A 22,574-nucleotide genomic window follows, 5' to 3' on the forward strand; every position below is an offset into this window, starting at 1 on the left:
TCGTTTGTACTCGTGATGGATGGGCGCAACTGAAAAATTCCTTAATTCCTTCTAAGATCAATTTATCATCATACGTACATTGTGGTTTTGAATGACCTTGTTGCATTTCTGCTAAATTCATCAAATAATCCAACACGAACACAAGGAAGAATTTCATTCTAGGATATTTGGAATTCACATAATCCATAAATAATTTTCTTAAATAGTTTTCATGTAAAGCAGCAGTAACAATACTCGTCTCATGTTCTTGACTGTTCTTGAATACCGGTATTGTTGAATCATCATCACTCGTAATATTACTACCCTCTAAACATTCTCTAAATATTTTCAATGATCTTTGACATAATACTTCAAAGTATTGAATGGTATCTAAAATAATACCATTCACACACTCTTGACATATTTTAAAAGAATAATGATTCGAGTATGGAGAATGATCATCTTGACTCTTCTCTGAATGATCTTTAAATCTTTCAATCAATTCCATACACCACTGTGGATTCATACGATACATGTTAAAAAAGTGTTGTTGTGTTGTTTTTAAATGATTAGTTGGATAATTCAAAACTTGTTTCAGATTCGTTAATTGTGGATGTATGAATTGATACATTCGATTGGATGTATCAATCATTCCAAGTGTTTTGGATGTTGATTGTTTCATTATTGAATGATCATTCTGTTTGGTTCGAATAATAAATCCACTTGAATGCAATGGATGAATATATTTTCTGAGAATTGTTCGAAGAAATTCTTCAAAATCTCTAACAGTCAGTTGGAGAGAGTGATTGCTTGTGAACATATCACTAGTTGTGTTGATAGAAATTGTTCCACTACTACTACTACTACTGCTATTACTAATGGTATCATTTTCATGTATTCTTGAATTCTGTTGATGTTTCCAATAATAATCCATAAATAATGAATTGAATAAAAATGGAGTAGGAATGTGAACAATGTGTTGAGATTCCTTATGAATATCATGTTCATGAACTAGAGTAGTAGTATTATTAATGGTAGAATGAATGGAATTAAAGATATCATGATTCTTTAAAGAAATTCTATAACAACCATGTAAATATAACCTGTACCATGATTGAGAGTTTGAAATTGGATGCATTCTACTTTGAAATTTCAAATTTTTTAAAACATTCCAATCATGGAATGATTCTTTTCGATCATGATTGATTGGTGTAGTAATAGTACCACTAGTAATAGTACCACTAGTAGTAGTAGTAGTAGACATGTCATCCACACATAGACACAATTCAAAAATATAACACTTGAAGAATGAATCTGTGATGTGCTGTGATGGTAATGTTCCACCCATTTCATGAAATGTCTTCCAAAAGATACGAGTTAAGGCTTGTTGTTCTTGTTGTATTTCCAAATCAATTCTGGAGGAGAGTTTTGATGAAAGAGATGATGAACAAAATGCATCATTGAGAATATCATTTCTACAAGTCTCATCACGATGAAATCTAGGAATCATGTGACATGTTGAATCTACTACTCTCTTATAAACACCTAAATTCCAATTATTATCTTTTAAAAAACGTTGTTTCTTTTGAATATCAGGACAATAAATGAGATAATCATTTGAATACATCATGGTGTGATTAAAAGTAGTTGAAGTATCAGTATTGGTGGTAGTAGTATCACTGGTAGTACTACTACTACTACTAATATGATAATTATCATTGTTAGAACCATCATGAGGAATAATTCTATTTGGAAATACCATACAAGTCAATCCATCTAATTTTTCATAAATTAATGTTCCCTTTTCAAAACCTAAATCAGTACTTTTCACTAATAAATCATTATCTAATCCATCATCATAATATAAATCAATCATTGGTTTATGATTCACTGCAACCAATTGATAGGAAGTGATTGGAGTGGTGTGATGATTAAGAGTGTTGGTAGTAGTGTCATTATCAATCATAGTAGTACTAATAGGTGTTGTTGTTGTTGTTTTTAACAATACCATACTGGTACAGTATTGACATGGATTGGTCTCAATAATGGGAAGTGATGTATTAAGATTCTTTACAGAGTCTACTTGTGTTGAGGAGGTATACTGAACCCATATGGGTGAACATTGTGGATCCAATGTACAATAAATATATTCATAGATTGTTGAAGATGGAGTGATTGATGTTGTACTAGTAGAAATAGTATTGTTGTTGTTGTTATGAGTGATACTAGAAGTAGTAGTAGTAATATTTGAGGAATCAGTGATAGGAGCAGAAAGGCTTGTATGTGTCGTACTACTACTCGTATTCATAGAAATATGGTTATGATCATTATGAATGAAATAAACAGATTGATGTTGAATGAACATGGAGAAATCTCTTCGCAATGACTCTACTCCATTCTTTTCAATGTATTGCATGAGAAATGAAAAGTCATTGAGATGATCATGTTCATGTTCACCACCACTACTTGAACTACCGCTCGAACTACCACTACTACTATCACTACTACCACTACTACTCGTATGTTGACTACATGTAGTAGTATCATGCACATCATCATCATCATTGGTATATGGACATGAACTACACTCAAATTCACTTCTCTCTAAATGAACCATCTTTTTACTTCGATGACCTCGAATGGATTTTGAAGTACTGATATTCTTTTTCACAACAAGTTTGTTTGGAGTCATCAGTAGTAGTGAGGATGATTTCAATGAAGAGGTAGTGTTGGTATTCAATGGCGTTGTTGTTGTTACTGAATGTGTGTTTGACATTTGGTTCATTGCTTTAGAATTCATATCATGATGAATATATGTAAAATGAAATAAATCATGCATTTCTTCGCTTAATCGTTCTTTATATTGTTTTTCTATAACTTCATAGGTTAAGGAACGATATTCATGATGAGAGAGTGTTGTTGTTGTTGTTGTTGTTGATGTTGTTGATTTTTTAAATAAATCCAATAAATCATTTAACATTTTTGGATAGATGGATAAAATAGTGTGATTCGTATTTGAAACAGAATTCAAAGTAATACCAATACTACTACTACTACTACTACCAATACTACTACTAGACATATTGTCAATTCGATGCAATTCTTCTTGAATCAATAATTGTACTTGTTGACTCAAATCATTACTGATCATGGAGTGAATAATTTTACAATCACTTTCTCGAGAATGGTGATCATTCATAAATAATACATGTTCCATATTCTTAATGAATAATTGATAAGGTTTTAAAATAAATTCCCATTCTTCATTTCCAAATGAAAAATTAATGAGAAATTCTGTTGTTGAATGAATGACATGTTCATGACTCGATGATAAATAATGTGCAATAATTTCATCATTTTTCCATTCATGTAATTTTAAAATATTTCTTGAAATTCCCAAAAATCGAACAGCATGTAATATATTCTTTGCACCTTTTCGATAATCTCCTTCATGAACCCATAATCTTTTAGCCTTTGCAATATGATGAGAAATGTCGGTGAGTGTTGAATTTTTAAATTTCACTAAATTGAATCCACCCAATCCAGAATATTCCAAATTGGGAATGGACCATGCAGAGTGGTTGAACGTGTGATTGAGAGAATTTGGAATGGAGTGGTTGTTACTGTTACTATTACTACTACCTCACTACTGACTGTCTTTGGAATGGAATGGTTGTTACTATTACTACTACTACCATTACTACTACTACTACTACTGACTGTCATTTCATCAAGTAGGATGGTATCGTGGTCTTGAATCATTTTTCCATCCTTTCCCAATAATATAGGTATTCTACTTTGATTAGGTTTATAATATTTTCGAGTTAAACAAAATTCTTCTTTCCAAATATATTCTTTTCGATCACTAAAGGGTGGTTTCAAATAACATAACATGATCATCCAAATATATTGTTCATTCAATAAATGCAAGAAATAATCCAAATGATAAATATTGACATTGACGTCATAGGATTGTGAAATTGAGTGAGTGACATGATTGGATTCATGATGATTAGTTGTAATTGGAATGGATTCATGATGACTAGTTGTAATTGGAATGGATTCATGATGACTAGTTGTAATTGGAATGGATTCATAATGACTAGTTGTAATTGACTTGATCATGGATTCATAACCACTCGTTGTGATTGGAAACTTGTATTGTGAACAATGATCATTACAATCATGAATCGATAATTCTCGATCATTCAATAATTCTCCTTCAATTAATATTGATCCATCAAAATAATGAGAATTAATAATCATGATGAAATCATAATCAGATTCGGAACAATCACATGTTTGATACAATCGACTACCAAATAAATAAATATTAAGAATATCAGATTCATGAATGGTGAATGGAAGGAGTGGAGAAGGATGATCAAGAGGAGGAGAAGGAGTTTGATTTTGAAGGGTGTTGTTCTTTGGTGAAATTTGACATGAACAATAATTGGGATCATTTTGATGTTGAAGAACAAAATGAATCACATCTTGTGTTTGGAATGGGAAGAGAGTCGTGTGATTCGAGCTCGTCGTCCTCGTCCTCGTAGTAGTGTTCTTCTTCATATTCAGTGCGCGTGTTGTGAATTTTTTTGAAATCATTGCACGCCAATGCATTTTGAAACAAGCACTTTACTTGTCTCTGGGATATGATCAAGAATAGATTGTTATTGTTGCATGTGTGGTTGAATACAATTGCAGTTGATGGAGTTTATTGTTTCTCACCATATTATAGTTGTCGTTATCATTATTTGTAAAAACCAATTATATCCATTCATTTCCAATTTCATTTATTATTGAAAAGTCTGACAGCCAACTGTCACTTTTAAACCACACAAGAAAAATGTCCCAACAAGAAGGAGAGGATGCTTCTTACAAACAGGATCATGCCAATAACAACAACTCATCATCACCCATTATCAATTATTTGAATCAATTATTTCATCTATTCTATGTGGTATTTATCACTCCCATTCTTCAATTCATTCAAAATCCACAACTTGGTACTTGGAATGGAGGTGCTGCTTCTACTACATCCATGATGAATGATATGGATTCTTCTTCTACTGACCATTATAGTCATAACAACAACATGTCTTTAAAATCTACAACAACTTCCACACTGAACAACAAACATTTATCAGTCATGATGGAAGTCTCTACTCACACTCCGAGAGGATCCAAACGTATCATGGTTGGAGAGGAGAATCAACAAAATAAGGCTCAAATCATTCGAGAGAGAATTATGATGGCATCCTCTCAACAAGGATCCTTGCTCATGGATGACGATGAAGATGATGAAGAATATGATGGAGAAGAATATGATGGAGAAGAATATGATGGAGAAGAATATGAAGACAATGAAGAGGAATTACAGAACACTGTACAAGATCCATCATCATGCTCTAGTACAACTGAAAATAATCATTCCATGATTACCATTACTCCAAGTGAGCAGCAGACCACTACACCAACGACGAGCAAAGTTCCAAAATTATCATTTGGTAATTCATCGTCTTCCTCTCCACAATCCATTCATGTTCGATCTCGCTCTTCAGGTGTCACTGGTAGTAGTGGTGGTGTTGATTCCAAATCATTGTCATTATCATCCACAACAACGACCAAGATTCCTTCATTACCAATTGGTTCTCTTCCTGTCGTCGTCAGTAGTAGTACTTCCAATGATCTTTCTCATTGGACAGCACCAAGTACTCTCTCAGCACGTGGTCGAAGTGCAAGTACCAATCGTGCGAGTATGAATATGAATAGTAATAATAATAATAATACTCATCATCATTATAACAACAACAACACAACATTAGAATCCTCTCCTCATATGAGATTGGTCAATAATGAAATTGAAAGACTTTTACAAACACCCAATGCTAGTGAATTGAAATTGAATTCTCTCACTTTGACCATCTTTCCACACAAGTTATTTAATTTATTCAAGACACACAAAATAACCAAAATGAATGTCTCTGATAATCGACTCACTTCACTCTCTTATCATTTTACCAATTCATTTCCATATTTAGAAGAATTGAATCTTTCTAGAAATTTATTTACATCCATGTTTAATGATTTTAACAAATTGAAATATTTGAGAGTATTAGATTTGAGTTACAATGGATTTGAAATTCTTCCTCAAAATGTATTACAATGTACTCAATTACAAGAACTCTATTTGAATAACAATTCATTGATTGCATTACAACCTGACATTGCCAAATTACAACAATTACAAGTATTAGATATTTCTAACAATTTACTTTCTAAATTACCAGATGAATTGACTTTGTTGAAGAATTTAAAGAAATTGAATGTATCCAATAACAAGTATATTGATTCAGCCATGAAAATTATTATGGATTTGTATAAACAGAATCCAAATTTAGAACGAGACATTTCAGTGAGTGAAGATGATTGGAGTCATGATCACGGTAATAGTAGTAGTAGCACAGTCCATGCCATCCATTCTGGTAGTAGTAGTAGTACTACCACTATTGGTAATGTTGTTCGTTCGACTTTTGTTACTACTGCCACTGCCACTACTGCTACTGCCACTGCTACTACTGCCACTACTACCACTGCTACTACTGCCACTGCCACTGCTACTGCTACTACAAGTGATTCAATGACCACTACACCATCTGGTCACACTGAAAGTACAAGTTCCATGTCTCCAAACAAAACAGAACGTAATAGTTCTTCAACCAAATCGAAATCTCCTTCACTTCACAAGACATCCACTCCACCCAAATCAACAACATCTTCAACAAAATCATCACCTTCATCTTTGACTACTACTACTACAACATCTACAACATCCACAACAACCATGACCCAATCTCCAACAAATACCGATGCACTCACTACAAAACGTGTCTATTCCATTCTCGAATTAATTGAATCTGAATTTAAATATAAGAATTATCTTGAAACATTATTTAATGAATTCATGTTACCTATTAGTAATTGTGATGATTTACAACAACAAGGACAATTGAAATTTATTGGATGTGGAATTCAAGATGGTCCACAATTTGTCAAAAAGATATTCCCTCCAGATTTGGAAAATATTTTGAAATGTTCACAAATGTTTTATCGAGAATTGGTCAAGATTTTACAAGAACCATCCAATGTGAACATGGAGATTAGAAGTGAGAATCATGGTTCCACGAATGATACGAGTAGTAGTAGTATGATGAGTAGTAATCATGGTCAGAGTAGTAATCATGGTCAGAGTAGTAATCATGGTCAGAGTAGTAATAATCATGGTCAGAGCAGTACAATACCTTCAAAGAAGAGAAAGAACTCGGAACTCAATCGTTCACTACTGTTGTTGAAGAAACAAATCTATGAGCATCCAGTGGGTCAAGTATTCCAAAGATTCATTCCCTTCTTCAAGGTCTATATTGATTATCAATCACACTATTCTCGTACTGTTCATCAAAATCTACCACAAGCCTATTCTCAATATCCAAAATTCAAACAAGTGATTGAAATGGCAAAAACAGTGACTGGTACTGATGGATTGGATATTTCAAGTTTATTGATCATGCCATGTCAACGTATTGTAAAATATTGTTTATTAATTAAGGCGATCATGAAAGAAACACCTACAGATCATCCAGATTATCCTCTCTTAGAAATTGCTTCTACTAAAATGCAAGCAACTGCTCATGAAATTAATCGAAAGATGAAAGATATTGCTAATTTGAGAAATTTGATTGATATTGCCTCACAATATTCCATTGATGGATTGGTTGTATCGACACGAAGATTCATTTCAACCACAAGTGTCAAGATTTATATTGTACCAAGTAGTAGTAGTAGTAGTAGTGGGGGTGGTGGTAATAGTAGCATGATGATTCTTCCAAATACTTCTGCCCTCTCCTCGAATTCTACCACCTCGTCGAGCAACATGGTGATTCGTGAAAAGGCTAAAATTCATCTCTTCAATGATCGAATTCTTTTCACTACGGTTGAGGATTCGCATTATTACTTTAGTGTTGGATCATTATTAGGAAGAAATCCCTCTGAATTGTACAAATTATCTGAAGTGGAATTACTCAATGCACCTACAATGGACAGTGATGACAAGACAAAAGTATCTCTGAACATTCTACCCAAATCTTCGCACTACATTGTTGAGTGTGAGAGTGAGAGTGTGTGTAATACTCTTACTCAACAATTGAGGGATTTATTAACCACCGCCGTAGTTCAAAAGTAGTTTATAATTATCCGCAGATTCAAGCTCACTTGTAACATTGTAATAAATAATAATTAAAAAACAGTTTTAATTTCACTGACATACACTGCTACTTGTTACTACTACTACCACTCGTTTCATTCGTGGTATTCATTTCCATCACCTTTTTATACCTCTCAATCAGTTGTGGTGTGATTGGCCACTTTTTCTTTCCTTCTTCGTTTTGAAGAAAATAAACATGAGTGGGAAAAGGAAGAGTCCAATATCGTTGATCATTCTCTTTAAAATGTTGCATTCCAATCACATATTCGTGTTTTCCTTGTTCAGCCAATAAATGTCCCGTACAAAATGGAGTATGATCCGGGTGTAAAATTTTACCATATTCAGTATCTGTCCATTCCGGCACAAAAACAGCAAATGCTAATGGTTCATTGGATGATTTCAATAACTCGAGACAATACCTAGCAGTCTTATTCATGACTTCCAATGTATAGGGTGGTCCACATTCAAAGAATCCTCGTGTTGGTCTAAATTCAAAGAACGATCCTCTCGATCCAAAATAAACATCTGTATCTGGAAATGCACTACAGAATGAATTAAAATAACAATTAATAGGTGATGCAAAACATTCATGACACACTTGAAATTCTCTTGTCAAAAAATCAAATCCCTTCTCAGGAAGAGCTGCATGAAAATTAGCTCCTTCTTCACTGGATGAATCTCCAAAGAATGTTTGATATCTTCGAATGAGAGTATAGAGTCTATATTGAAATTCTTTCATTTCTGGATCTCTCTCAGTGTTGCATTTCTTGTAGAGTAATCTCAATTTGTTATAGTGAATTAAATTCAATTTAAATGTATCAATGGGTTGAAGAGAGAGTGATGATTTTTCATCATTTCCATTGTTGGTGTTGTTGTTGAGATCTCTATTGTTGTTGTTACCATTGTTCTTGTTGTTGTTATGACTATTACCAATATGGGTAGGACTATTACCAATATGGATATTATTACTACCGCTACTACTACCACTACTACTATCACTAGAATACAAAGTTACTTTACAAAGTAATTCTTGTTCATGAAATTCCAATTGAACATCCATGGATTGTTGAGTAAATGATTCTTTCAATCGTTCTGTACTCAATGATTCTGCAATTTTCTTGGAATGATCCACAAGTCTTCGACACACTTCATCCACTCGATCCTTCAAAATTTGTTTAAATAAAATACTACAATTTTTGGTTAATTCTTTTTGTTTTTCTTCTAACACAGATAATTGCCTTTGAGTATTACTGTGATTCATCCAATCTCTTAATTGTTTCAATTGTTGTTCAATTTGTTCACATAGTTGAGGTTGATTTAAGGTTCTCACTTTTTTAAGCCATTCCCATCCATTCTTGTAATAATGATCAAGAGAAGTGAGTGCTTGATTGATGGTTCGACATCTCAAACGACTTGGAATTTCAGAATAAATTTCAGCTCTCAACACTTCACTTTCTAATGCAAATTCAGGTCTTTTCAATAAAAAATCTGAGGTGGATTGTTTTTCAATGAGAAGAGAATGGTTGGAATGCACAAACCGATCATGACTTGAAGTGATGTTACTTGTAGTAGTAGTAGTAGTGGTACCACTACTCGATGATGATGACTCACATGTGGTATCGCTACTGCTACTGCTACTGCTGCTACTAGTACTGCCACTGCTACTACCTTCAATTGTATTCAATGATTCATGATTCAATGAAATCAAAGGATCAACAAGAGATGAATCCACCGATGATAACTGTTCAAATAACCATCGATTCAAAGATTCTTTTGGTGCTTCTAAATCAAATAGTAATTCTTTCACATCATTTTCATAGGCTAATCTCAATTGAACAATTTTCTTATATCGATGATATTCAATAAATGATGCAAAAGCAGGATTTTCTAAAGTTCCTTCTTTGGCATTGATTTGAAAGAATCGTTTTCGTTGTTCCTCTCCATTGGATTTAATATCACATTGAGAATGATCAATTGAAAAATTCCAAATTGGAATTCCATTTCGGAGAGGAACCTTGTTATCGTTAGCCTTTAAATTGATAGTATTAGAATCAAGAGGAGGAGGTTCATTCTTTCTATACTTGTTAGAATTGTTTTTACCTCCGCCATCATTATTTCGTCGAGTGTAATGATCATAATTTCGTTTTTTTTGATGAGACGATGATGGATCATAATTTCGTGAAGAAGAGCCTCTTTCATAGTGGCGACTAGTACCACCATACGGTTTATGATAAGTCTCTGAAGAGTTTTCATACGATGCAGAAGGACGATGATAGGGTTGTTGTTGGTGGTGAGGATGATAATTATCATGATGGTTCGGAGGTGGATAATGATGATCACCACCGCCACTGCTACTACTACCTCTAGTACTTGGAGAAGGTTGATAACCGTAATAATATCCTCCTCCGTGTTGTCTTGGTGGAGGAATATTTGATGGTATTCCTGGACGTTGTTGATGCGGTGTTGACGACATGGGGTTGCTTGGTGGTGTGGTTCGTTTGGCGTCGTGATTGTGAGGGTTGTGATGATGATGAGAACTCATTTTTTTGGGGCATCCTTTTCGAGACACTGGCGAGGGTGATTGACATTTCTACACACAGAATTCCCAACGAATCAACCAATCAATCCGTTGTGGAATTTCAGAGATCCATATGTATTCATTCATTCATTGATTTTACAAAATCTTTTAATACTTTTCAGTTTTCTTTCTGAACTCTGCAAGTCGTTGTTTGTAACTCACATGATAATGAATGGGAGGAAGAGTAAATTCCTCACTACTCGCAACACCACCACCTGCACCATGGTCACTGTTTGCAAGGATTGGAGAAGTATTTACAACCACTGGAGATTGAGAAGGAGAGTATAGGGAAGGTGAAGACCTTGAATGATGATTATTACTTGTTGCAGAACCACCACCAGAACCAACACGAGCACCAGCACCACCACTACTCGTAATATTATTCTGATGATTTGACAATAAATCATTCGTAGAAGGTTCTTTTCGAATGTTTTTTCGATCAAATGTGTGCAATTTGGAAAGTAAAAAACTGAACAATGTTTCTCTCTCTTGTACTGATAATTTGGTTAAATTCATGGGAATGACATCCTTTTCTGGTTTCCATTGATCTCCTTTTTTCTTATTGTAGGCATCTCGAATTTCTTCACCCTTCTCTTTCCAATAACCTAATTTAATATCATTCATGACTTGTATGATAAATTTTCCAATTTCATCTTCGGTTTGAATTTGTGCTTCATACTTGGCCATTGACTTTTTGTACAAATCTAAACGATCTTTGAGAGTTTCAATTTCCTTTCGAGCACTCGCAACTAGTAAATCTTTTTCTTCAGCCAAATTCTTCATTTCCTCAAGAGTATAATTTTTATACTTTTCTCGTGTGGGTGTATCAATGTGTTTTTGAGCTTCCATTTCTTTAATCTTTTGTGAGAGAGATTTAATTGTTTTGAGATAGGATGCTAATTTCTTTTGCATTTCATCCATTCCTATTTTCTCCATATCTGAAATGGTTTGCATGCAACATTGACAACAAAACGAAATGAGAGAATGGTTTCATTGGACCAATCATCATCATTGTTGTTATATAATTACCAATCATCATTGTTGTAATAAATAATTACCAATCATTGTTTTTGTAATAAATATTAACAATTACCAATCATTGTTGTTGTAATAAATATTTGCACAACATGTATACCTACTAGTTTCGTGTCTTAATTGTTTGTTTTCTTCTTCTAGTCTCTTGTTTTCAGATATTATTTTTCCAGCCTCTTGTGTACTATGTTCAATTCTCTCTTTTAATTGTTGATTTTTCTGCATGGTTTGTAGTGTTTTCTGTTATTGTTGGATTAGACAACAAATATGATAATCTCAATATAAATTCCCTACCTTACTTAGATGTTCATCTGTAGATTTGATGATTGCTTGTTTTTCTGATGTAAAGCCTTCTATTAAATTTTGCTCTTGAGATTTCAACTCTTCTTCAAACATCTTTTTCATTTGCATAATTTCAACAAAATGTTCATCTTTCAGTCGTCGAATTTGCTTTTTCAAAGATGAATTTTCTTCTTCCAATTCGTTTTTCAGTTTCTGAATATCTTCTACTTGTGTTTCATTATGCCTTGTTGTGTTCAGTAAATGCTTCAAGTCAATAATTTCTTTATCTTTGGTTCGAGTGATCTCAGAGATGGTTGATTCGTAGTGATATTTTACTTCACTCAGTTTTTGTAATAAATTATCATTTTCTTTTTGCAAATATTCAACAGATTGTTCGGATTTTCTTCGATCAATATCAAATTGTTCCAAAATGGCTTTCTACGTTGCATGATTAATTATGAGTGATCATCCATTTCACTTACATTATCCTGAATTCTAGCCTCTATGATTAATTTCAATTCTGCAATTTTATGTTCCAGTCGTTGACATTCTTCCGTTCTGGAATTGGTTTCGGATTTAATAAATTGTCATCATTTCATACTTACTTCCTCTCTACTTTTTTAGTTAGCGTTTGTATCGCAAGAGAGAGAGTGGTTTTTTCAGAATTAAATTGCAATTTTAAATCATCAAGTTGCGACTTGAGTTCCTCGGGCGTTTGTTCGGGAGTGGATTTCTTTAATTTTTTCAAGAAATTATTACAATATTATTTCGATAATAATTATCTGGCGTAATAAAACAAATGTTCTGTCTCCCTTATAGCAATCTTTGGATGAGCCTTACCTTCTCTTACCTTCTCTTCTTTCTTTTTAGGCATTTTCAGTTGTTAATATTTTTTGACTGTCGTGATTTGCAGTTCCCGCCTTTTCCAAGAACAAACAAGTACAATAAAAAAACGTCAAAATACAATGGTAGGTTCAACACTCGATAGCAACAGTGACGACACAATTATATTCATGCGTTGTATTGTGGTTCAACAATGAACAGAGCGAAATTGATGAAACTTTAAAACGAATTAAATCCCATAAAGGAGTGGAAGGTATTGTCATTGTCAACAGCGAAGGTATTCCTATCCGATCGGATTTTATGAATGATGATGTTAAAGTCAAGTACGCAGCAAACATCACTCAACTAGTGGCAAAGGCTCGATCTGTTGTTAGAGACTTGAATCCTCAAAATGATTTAACGTTTTTGAGAGTGAGAACAAAGTTGCATGAAATTTTGATTGCCCCAGGTAAGTATCAAGTACAAATGTAATCGGGAAGTAACCATGTTCTTTGATGCTGCTATTGATAACAAAGACAAGGAATACATTCTTATTGTTGTACAAAACACAAACTTTGAGTAAATAAGCATTTGAACAAATGAATCAAGCCCCAGAATTCAATCATGTTCAATTCTACGCTCTGATGTATTTGATACAATCGCTTTCTCAACAATTTATAAATTAATAATTTATTTAGAATTGGGTGCTTTGGTTGATAATCACGTCATCAATCTTCAAAATCATCTTTACAACTTGAGTGGCAAGTCTCATTTGTTGTTGCTTTCCGGCCAAAGTTTCAAACACGCCTTGTTCCTTCATGTCTCTAGTACCTCTATTCATACAGTCAACACCTAGACGTGGATTCTTCTTCTCCAATTGCTCAACCTTAACGTTGGAGACACATTCAATCGAGTTATAACCACTGTTTTGGGCAAGAGCTAGAGGAACAAACTCCAATGCATCTGCAAAGGATCTGATAGCATATTGATCAACATTTGTAACCTTATCGGCTTCTTCTTGTAATCTTAAGGAGCAAGCCAATTCTGCTGAACCGCCTCCGTAAACAATTCGATTATCCCTCACCAAGTTTCTAACAACGCACAAAGCATCATGGATAGATCTCTTAGCTTCATCAATAATCATTCTGTTACCACCTCTGATAAAGATTGTAACTGCCTTGGTATTGGCACAATTCTCAATGAAAATCATCTTATCGGAAGTAGTACCAAAAGTGACTTCACGCACTCTGCCTGCTGAACCGAGTTTTTCAGAGCTCAATTCTTCAAATCTTGGAATGATTCTACCACCAGTAGCAATAGCAATCAATTCAATCTCAACACCACCAACCCAACGGACTGCTGGAAGTTGATTTTGTAAAAGTAAGTGGTTTGCTTCATCATCAAATCCCCATTGACATATAATCAAGTTTGCTCCAGAGTCTTTACATTTCTTCACTTGTTCTACGAAATAGTTTTGTTCAATCTCATACAAGGTATTATACTTTTCAACAGTGTCAATTTCGAGAGTTCCCTTGTTCTTTGTCTTTGGAGGTTCAAATGGACAAGTCAAAATAGCAATCTTTGCATTTTCAATGTCTTTCACCATTTGAGGATGACTCATTTCCTTATCGACCACAATACCATCAACAAGTTGGGAATCTTCAAGTTTACCACCAGTCTTTCCTTCAACTTTGATTAAATCCAAATTGACGTCCTTTCTATCAATATCTGCAACACTCATAACAGCGTCAACACACATCTTGGCAAACTTTTCTCTGAATTTGTTAATAATCTTAGAGTTCAAAGTAGTGGAAGCAGTCTTTAACAATGGTTCAAGATTATCTTTAGAAAATTCAAGTCTATCACTAATTCTTTCCAGCTCCTCGCAAGCGATATCAGCTGCCTTTTCATAACCATCAGAAATCTTTGTTGGGTGAATACCTCGGTCGAGTAATTCCAAAGACTTTTCAAGCAAAGCTCCTGCCAATACAACAACACCAGTAGTACCATCTCCAATTTCATCGTCTTGTGATTGTGAGAGTTCTACGAGGAGTTTTGCAACTTGGTGGTTCACTTGCATTTTATCAAGAATAGTTGCACCGTCGTTGGTGACTGTAACATCACCATCGGGACTCACCATCATCTTATCCATACCTCTGGGTCCCAGAGAGGTCTTGAGTGTATTTACAACTTTAATGGCTGCATAAATATTGGACTAAATAGATGATGAGAATGGTGTTATGGTAGTGAATTGGTGTTGTTGAAGATGATGTTGTTGTATAATTATTACATGAATGAAATAAATTGTGATGATGAGATTTATATTTTGGTAATACAACCTACCTTTATAGCATCAACACCCTTTAGTCTTTGCTTCTTATCTTGTTCTCGCAAGATAATGAATGGTCTGCCGAATTCGTCATATACAAAGCTCATGTTAATGGTCGGATGAGAGGATTGATTTTGGGGATATTTTTTTTGTTGTATGCAAAGGCTTTTCCGCAGCTTCGGTACGATTCCTGAGGCCGATTCCTTGCTCAACAAAATGTCAACAACCTCCCCATCGTTCAGGCCTATTGCTTCAGAGGTGAAGAGCATTCTAAAAGACTTTCAATCTTGTAGTGAGTAGATGATTGTTGCAAAGAATACTGCTGTAACGCACTGCTTTGTTTAAGGCTTAACTCTTGATGAAATAATTGAGAAGGAAAAGAAGTAGGTATACTCATTCTCATTGAGCAATGATCATGTTTCATTTCATCAAATATTGATTTAGGCTTCAACATTCTTCATCCATTTTGCAATTCGGGATTCACCATTGCCAGATACAAATTGAGAGTTATTTGAAAGAAAAAGTTTGTAAGAATGTTCGCAACACTCAAGACCGCCTTTTCAGTCATTCTGAAAAACAATGACACCTTTTGTACATCATCAAGTCGATAGCACTCGAGACGCTGTTGTTATTTGAAACAATAAAACCATTTGAATATGTGTCATGTGAGCTCCAACGAAGCCTTCCTCAATTTTTGTAAAGCAAGCTTGAGAATGACGTGTGCGTTCATGGGCTGCTAAAAATCACAAGCACAAAAAAATGGCCACAAAACAAGCAAGGAAAGACGACGATAAAATTTTGAATCAATTCGTGAAGGAAGCCAAAAGAGAAAGAACGATTGATACAAGCAAGAACTTTTTCTTTTACTTTGTAGCTTTGTTGACTACATTCTTACCATCATGTTAGTATAGATTTTGTTTTTTGCAATCATATTGTTTTTATTAATACCACTAATTGTTGATTGTTGGCATTCGTGAATCAAATGAATTTCATGATGATCGATCGACCGACCTTGAAACAAACAACAACACACTTCATCAACTACCAACATTGAAACAACAACATACTCGTTGATGATTCTGCTTTCTCGTCATTCAAATATCGTGTTCATCATCAACCATCATTTCTCTGCTATTTTAATAACATCAATAGATCTTTTCCAAGGAGTTTTGAATCTAGAATTTTCAGGAGCTACCATTGTTCTTTATCTTGCTGTTTCTAGCGCTTCAGCTTATTTCCTCTCTAAAGCATATGTTTTCTATTATTTACGTAAGAAACCAGTTTTGAGTGATTCCTATGAAAAGGTTCTCTCTTCAGCAAAGGGAGCCATCAAGAAGGGAATGGGTGAAAAGGAGAAGTTGGCTGATTTAGGTGCTACCGGACATGCTTTGTTCATTTCCAATGTCATCTTCTTTGCAATTACTTTGTTCTTAAGCTTCTACTCTTTGAAGAGACTTGATGTCCGTATTAATTATATTGCTTCATTGACATTGGCTTCTTTGGCTACTAATTACATCTCCAAGCCAAGAAACAAGTAAATGTATTGCTAGATGAATCATTATATTAAAAAGAAATTTATAAATTAATAATAATACTTCACGAGAATTATTCCTCCTCTTCGGATTGCTGAACTTTTTCTTGATGGACCTCTTCCTCTTCGGAATTTGGAGAGGTTGGAAGATTTTCATTGTTCTCCTCTTCTTCCTCTTCTTCTTCATCATCAATTCTCTTCTTCTTTGTTGAAGGTTGATGTTGTTCATCTGTTGCTTCCTCATCAATACCTAATGTGACTTCTTCTTCGGAGTCTTCATCGTTGGGTTGTTGAGTGGTCGCTCCTTCTTCCATGTCTTGATCACCTTCTTCATCTTCACTACCCAATCTTGAGCTCTTAGTGAATCCACCAGAAGTTGATGCCTTGGCAAATTCATCCGCACGTGACAAGACATGACTCATGTCTTCGAATGGAACATCTTCATCTTCGTTACCCTTTCCGTGCAATTTAACTTTGGTAAACACTCTGCGTTTTCTCTTTTTTGCAACTACCTTAAAGTTCACTCCTTCCTTGATGAAGGTATACAAACATTTGGAGTTGTCTCGATCAAATTTCATGGCAACACATGGCTCAATTTCAGCTTGAGACATTTTGTCACGTGCAAGAAGACGGTTGGCTAATTTGAATCTTTGTTGATTCTCTGCAGACATGTTCACACTGCATACATTCTTTTCATAGATAGTACCTGAGTATTCACGAACCATTTCCACAATATTTCCAACATTCTTTGTAGGATCAAGAACAGAATCTTCATCTTGAGTAGAGACAGACACTGGTACGTAATATTGTGCACAATCTACAAATCGATCATCATTTGTCTTTTCAGCATCAATAATATCTTCTGTTGGTCTGATTAGTAATAATGAATCACTTGCATCCTTAGGTGTTAACTCGGATTGGTGTTTACGGCCTCTCTTTCCTAGCAAATAATGATTATCACTTCCAAAGTTAACTGCTAAATAATTTGTGTTGATTGTATCCATGTCAGGGAGAAGAGAGAAACAAGCCACAGCTTTTGACTTGCCTCCTCCAGGTAAGGTTTTGTAAAGAGAGCCTGAAGCAAACTTTTCATCCAGTTGCTTTGCCTTCTCAAATCTAAGTTTTTCTTCTTCTCTTCGAGAAATAGTTCTTCCTTTGATTTTAACAGCCTTTTCTTCAGTAGGCATCAATTCATCCTTTCCACCATATCCTTTCACAGCATTCTTGTAATTGATCATATCCACATAAGTTGGAGCCTTTAGCCATGCTGGTCTTGCTGTTTCAATTACTTGCTTTTCAGCTCCAATACCTTCAGATTTGGATTTAACAGGTTTTAGTAAAGCTTCATCCTCGGGATCTAGTTTGTTACTGCCAGCAGTATTGCTATATACAAATGGATTAATTAAATTAATATTAACACCCATAGTGGTTTCTGTCAATAATTCGAATTTGTGATTCTTTTCCAAAGATGTTGTGTTGTACTCAATAAGCTTTGATAAATCATCTTCAACAGGATATTCCAAAATAACAGGATCTAATTGAATTTGAGGTAATCCTGTTTGAAATCTCATATTACAAAGGAATGCACTTTTCATTTCTTTGAGAGGATGTTCAGATATTTTGACAATTGGTGCTTTCAATACACTTGATGATGCACTAGCTTGTTGATTGGTTGATGAATGATGGCCTTTACTTTTTGAATGATCCCTACCGCTACTACTAGAAGAAGCTCGTTTTTTATCCTTGCCATGTCCTTGTTGATGATGGCGAGAAGAGGATGAACGGTCTCTACCATCCGAGCGAGAAGAAGACGTAGGTACGGAAGAGCCATTGTTACTGGTGTGTTGAGATCTTGAACGGGATGATGATGATCCGCTAGTAGAAGACCGATGATGATGGCTGGATGAAGCACCACTACCACCGCTTCTCGAAGATGATGCAGGAGCGTGCGGTGCAGAATGAGTTTTGTAGTGGGCACTTGTACTGCTCATTTTTTTCTGGTTGGATTGGCAAGCTTTCTCTACCTCGCTGCTAAATGAATGCAGCACCATTCATTTATTTACTTCACCGTTCGAGTACAGAATACTATGATTCAACTTTGTTTGAAATGTAGATGATCACTTGGATGAAAGGGTAAGGATGGAATTCGATTTGGTTTATACTCAATGATTCATACAAAAAAAATGAGCACTTCTCTTTCATCTTTGCCTTTTACAATCGGAATGACGACTCCACCCATGGTGATGATGAACAACCCAACTCTTCCAATACATCCACCTTCTCAACATTCAAATTTACCACTTGCTCCTCCCATGATGATGCAGTATCCGCCATTTCATCACCCTCCTATGAATTCTAATTCCATTCCAAACTCTAACCATTCTGCAGTATTGGACGCAACCAATACAACAACAAGCCTTTGTTCTCAATATCACTCATTCTTTGTGGTATTATCTGATTTTAGTGTGGAGTTATTCTCTGAAGAAATGTCTATCCGAAAAGTTGAAGCCTCTTCTGAAAATGTAACCTCAAAACCTAGAGATGTAGCCTCTTTGAGAATGAATTTTGCAAATTATAAACAATTCATTACTTCCAATCAAACCTCTTGCAAGATCGTCATGGATACAGCAAACACTACAGAGACTAGTACAGCCACTACTTACAAGTATGAATGGCCATCGTTTAAGCAACAATTCTATTATCAAACAGGAATGATAGATTCATTGAAAAAGAGACAATTTGTGATACAATGTTTTGATTTTAATAATTTACCAATTGGAAAAACTATTAATTTTGATCTATTATCAATTTGCACAGGAAGCATCCATCAAGAGAGTTTTATTTTAAATAATCATCCATTTGTGATCGGTAAAATTCAATTCAAATGCCAAATGAAACAATTTAGTGACGTGGAAGTCAATTTGAAAAATTTAAATATTATCTTACCATCTACCTTTAAAAAAGAGGAAACACAAGATTGCTATCTTTCATACGGATTTACAAGCGAAGAGAACAGCAATGATAGTTCATTTAAAACGTCCCCTTACCCAAATCAATCCTTCCAATTAATTGTTCCATGGTCCTTACCATTCATTCATGGAATTACTCAACCAAACCCTCAACTCTTTAAAACAATGATGGACACTCAATTATCTTTGGTTTGGTATGAGTTATCATCTATTTACTTGACGCAACTATCACTGAAAGAGTTGTTAGACAAGAATTTAGTGATAAGACTCATGAGAAAGAAAAGAGATGTATCTTTAGCTGAATTTTCTCTTCCTTTGAGGTCTATTATCAAGTCTGGAATTTTTAAAAATTCACAATATCCATTTAGACAAAGTGAAGGCGCTCTTTCAACATCTATTTCTGGTGTTATAGAATTCAATAATTTACCCTTATTTAGTCAACAAGAATCCCAACATTTAAAGGAAGAAGTTACTTCCGAGAATCTTATTCATTCACCATCACTACCATATGGCGTCAATGTGCCTCAACTATTGCATACTACAACAGCCACCACTAGTTGGGATGATCAACAACAGTTGCTTAGAAAGGTCTTTCCACGCATAACCTCTGCTACTCCTTCGAGTAGTGTTGAATTCACTCCAATCGATCAGACATCCACAACTTATTTCACTGCATCTTCTTCCAATCAGATGGTATTGGAATGCACTTTTAAAGACATGCTTGATAGTGATGGTCTTGGAATGACTCATACTCTCACAATTGAACAACCCGTGCTTGCTACAAGTTCTGTTACAGCTCAACAATCTCCATTTAAATATTTTGAAGTTCAAATTTTAGATGGAGGGGAATCTGGAAAGTGTTCTATTGGACTCATCTCGAAGGCCTACCATGGTGAAATATTTGCAAGTGTTGTTGGTAGTAGTAGTAGTAGTAATACTCCGAATACAGCCACGATTGAACATGCCATGAATGTAGGATATTCTTCTATCGATGGGTATTTATTTGGAAAGAGTCAAAACCAACGTTTTAGAAGAAGACCATTTGGTCCACAGTATCAATGTGGAGATGTAGTTGGGTGTGGATTGATATCCGTACCACGAGTGGATGATATTTCAATGAACAGTTCTATTCCTTCTCAAATTGCTTATTTTACTAGGAATGGAAAACTTGTGGGATTTGCTCCTTATCAAGTTGAAGAAAAAGATTTATCGTTTGCCATTGTTTTACGATCCAAATACATGAAGGTTTATGTTAATTTTGGACAAGAAAAACAGCCATTCCAATTTGATATTCATCAAGCAGATATTTCATACTTTAATCAAAAGTTGCAACTATATGCCAACGTGCAAACTAGTAGTAGTTCTGAAAAATCGATTAACGTTGGACTTGATTATTTTAATAGAGTGTTTATTCAGAATACATTTAACAATAAGAACATGTTTACAATCAACCCAATGCATACTATTATGGAGGATTATGTGCAACCAATCAACAACAAACCCAAATCTAAACAATTACCAACTGGAAAATTACTCGAAATTAATCAGAAATTAATGAATACTATAACCAATCCTGTTACAATCAAATACAAGACTCCATTACGTAAAAATAATGAAAAAGAGGAGATTGTCAAATGGAATGGTATCGAGTCGAACAGAGTGTTATCCTCACTATTGCATATTCCAAAGTCTTCCTTCTCTCCAAATGAATTTGCAAATGTTGTTAATTATGGACAATTTGTCATTGATTACCACTTGACACCAGAGGGCTATGACGACTCCATTCAATTTAATATAACTCCGTCATTGGTAGCCATTAGAGCATTAGAGGCTCTTCAATTATCAAAAGGAATGAAATTTTTAGAAGTTGGAAGTGGTACAGGATACGTCACTGCATTGGCATCATTTATTGTGGGTGAAGAAGGTTGTTGTACTGGACTAGATATTGATGAAAATGTTATTGGATTTGCTAAACAAAAATTAATCGAGTTTTGCACGAGTGCTCATGGATGCCAATACGCTGCTCAAATGTGTGAAATAGAGTTTGTCAAAAAGAATATTCTAATTCCAAAGAGTCTCAATATTCCAATACTTTCTTATGAAAACTTTGACGCTATATTCTGTGGATTAGAAATTACAACAGATACTTTAAAGTACTTTGAGAGTGTAATCAAAACGAATGGAAAATTAGTGGCATCTCTTTCTGACAAGTGCCTATATCTATTTGAGTTTATTGGAGATAGTTGGAAGAGAACTAAATTAATGAAGAATTGTGAATTACCAATGGTAGTAATGCCATCAGCAGAAGATATTGATTTTGAAAAGAGAGAACGAATTAGAGAATATGTGAACAACAATTTTTATTTCTCCAAAAAGGATATTAGTTTGGCAATGGATATTTTGGGTACTGACAACCTTGTGAATATTTGTCAATTCTTGATGCTCTACTCAGATCCAGCACTTAGAGCTATGGACGTTCCATTGGAACAAATTGTGCATGCTTTACGGCTGTTTGAGACGCATACCAATATCACTCTTCCCATTCAACAAAATGTTATCCTCTTTCCTGTGAATGCACACTTTTACTTGTTGCATGCTAGAAATCTGAGCCACTTCTTCCAACTGCCTCTCAAGTTCATTGAAGCTTGTTTGGTGAAATTTCAATGCAACATGCTGCAACTGAACCCGATTCTAGAACAAATTTCGAAACAAAAACCATCGTTCCTTACTGAGGACGATGAAGAGGAAGTATGCCATGAATTACTGGCAAAGTTCACAAAATAATTTGTCCA

At 34.7% G+C, this 22,574-nt stretch overlaps 9 protein-coding genes across 9 annotated transcripts in view; 4 read left to right on the forward strand and 5 right to left on the reverse strand.

Annotated features, from left to right (window-relative positions):
• Positions 1 to 4,548, reverse strand: part of C9374_006748 (uncharacterized protein) — a gene marked incomplete at both ends in the record, with an annotated part of 4,565 nt that extends 17 nt beyond the window's left edge. The window contains 2 exons of the mRNA XM_044696642.1: positions 1 to 3,451; positions 3,634 to 4,548. The exon at positions 1 to 3,451 is cut by the window's left edge and continues 17 nt beyond it. Of these exons, the coding sequence (XP_044546893.1) occupies positions 1 to 3,451; positions 3,634 to 4,548 (4,366 nt within the window). The remainder of the gene's footprint in view (positions 3,452 to 3,633) is intronic.
• Positions 4,549 to 4,825: 277 nt separating this feature from the next.
• C9374_006749 (uncharacterized protein) lies at positions 4,826 to 8,218 on the forward strand (the record flags this gene model as incomplete). The annotated part of the gene is made up of 1 exon (XM_044696643.1): positions 4,826 to 8,218. One exon carries the CDS (start codon positions 4,826 to 4,828, stop codon positions 8,216 to 8,218), a length of 3,393 nt encoding a protein of 1,130 aa, XP_044546894.1.
• Positions 8,219 to 8,306: 88 nt separating this feature from the next.
• On the reverse strand, positions 8,307 to 10,781 carry C9374_006750 (uncharacterized protein; the record flags this gene model as incomplete). Its single annotated transcript, XM_044696645.1, has 1 exon — positions 8,307 to 10,781. One exon carries the CDS (start codon positions 10,779 to 10,781, stop codon positions 8,307 to 8,309), a length of 2,475 nt encoding a protein of 824 aa, XP_044546895.1.
• Positions 10,782 to 10,925: 144 nt separating this feature from the next.
• C9374_006751 (uncharacterized protein) lies at positions 10,926 to 13,005 on the reverse strand (the record flags this gene model as incomplete). Its single annotated transcript, XM_044696646.1, has 6 exons — positions 10,926 to 11,755; positions 11,957 to 12,089; positions 12,144 to 12,569; positions 12,614 to 12,689; positions 12,737 to 12,864; positions 12,982 to 13,005. 6 exons carry the CDS (start codon positions 13,003 to 13,005, stop codon positions 10,926 to 10,928), a joined length of 1,617 nt encoding a protein of 538 aa, XP_044546896.1.
• A 91-nt stretch (positions 13,006 to 13,096) lies between these two features.
• C9374_006752 (uncharacterized protein) lies at positions 13,097 to 13,536 on the forward strand (the record flags this gene model as incomplete). Its single annotated transcript, XM_044696647.1, has 3 exons — positions 13,097 to 13,099; positions 13,176 to 13,422; positions 13,490 to 13,536. 3 exons carry the CDS (start codon positions 13,097 to 13,099, stop codon positions 13,534 to 13,536), a joined length of 297 nt encoding a protein of 98 aa, XP_044546897.1.
• Positions 13,537 to 13,647: 111 nt separating this feature from the next.
• C9374_006753 (uncharacterized protein) lies at positions 13,648 to 15,389 on the reverse strand (the record flags this gene model as incomplete). The annotated part of the gene is made up of 2 exons (XM_044696648.1): positions 13,648 to 15,168; positions 15,297 to 15,389. The coding sequence occupies 2 exons, from the start codon at positions 15,387 to 15,389 to the stop codon at positions 13,648 to 13,650; spliced, it is 1,614 nt and encodes a 537-aa protein (XP_044546898.1).
• Positions 15,390 to 16,041: 652 nt separating this feature from the next.
• On the forward strand, positions 16,042 to 16,820 carry C9374_006754 (uncharacterized protein; the record flags this gene model as incomplete). The annotated part of the gene is made up of 2 exons (XM_044696649.1): positions 16,042 to 16,183; positions 16,435 to 16,820. 2 exons carry the CDS (start codon positions 16,042 to 16,044, stop codon positions 16,818 to 16,820), a joined length of 528 nt encoding a protein of 175 aa, XP_044546899.1.
• Positions 16,821 to 16,887: 67 nt separating this feature from the next.
• Positions 16,888 to 18,804, reverse strand: C9374_006755 (uncharacterized protein; the record flags this gene model as incomplete). Its single annotated transcript, XM_044696650.1, has 1 exon — positions 16,888 to 18,804. One exon carries the CDS (start codon positions 18,802 to 18,804, stop codon positions 16,888 to 16,890), a length of 1,917 nt encoding a protein of 638 aa, XP_044546900.1.
• Positions 18,805 to 18,996: 192 nt separating this feature from the next.
• On the forward strand, positions 18,997 to 22,566 carry C9374_006756 (uncharacterized protein; the record flags this gene model as incomplete). Its single annotated transcript, XM_044696651.1, has 1 exon — positions 18,997 to 22,566. One exon carries the CDS (start codon positions 18,997 to 18,999, stop codon positions 22,564 to 22,566), a length of 3,570 nt encoding a protein of 1,189 aa, XP_044546901.1.
• Between the last annotated feature and the right edge of the window lie 8 nt (positions 22,567 to 22,574).

The sequence above is a fragment of the Naegleria lovaniensis genome (genome assembly GCF_003324165.1).
Source record: "Naegleria lovaniensis strain ATCC 30569 chromosome Unknown tig028, whole genome shotgun sequence".
Lineage (NCBI taxonomy): Eukaryota > Heterolobosea > Eutetramitea > Acrasida > Naegleriidae > Naegleria > Naegleria lovaniensis.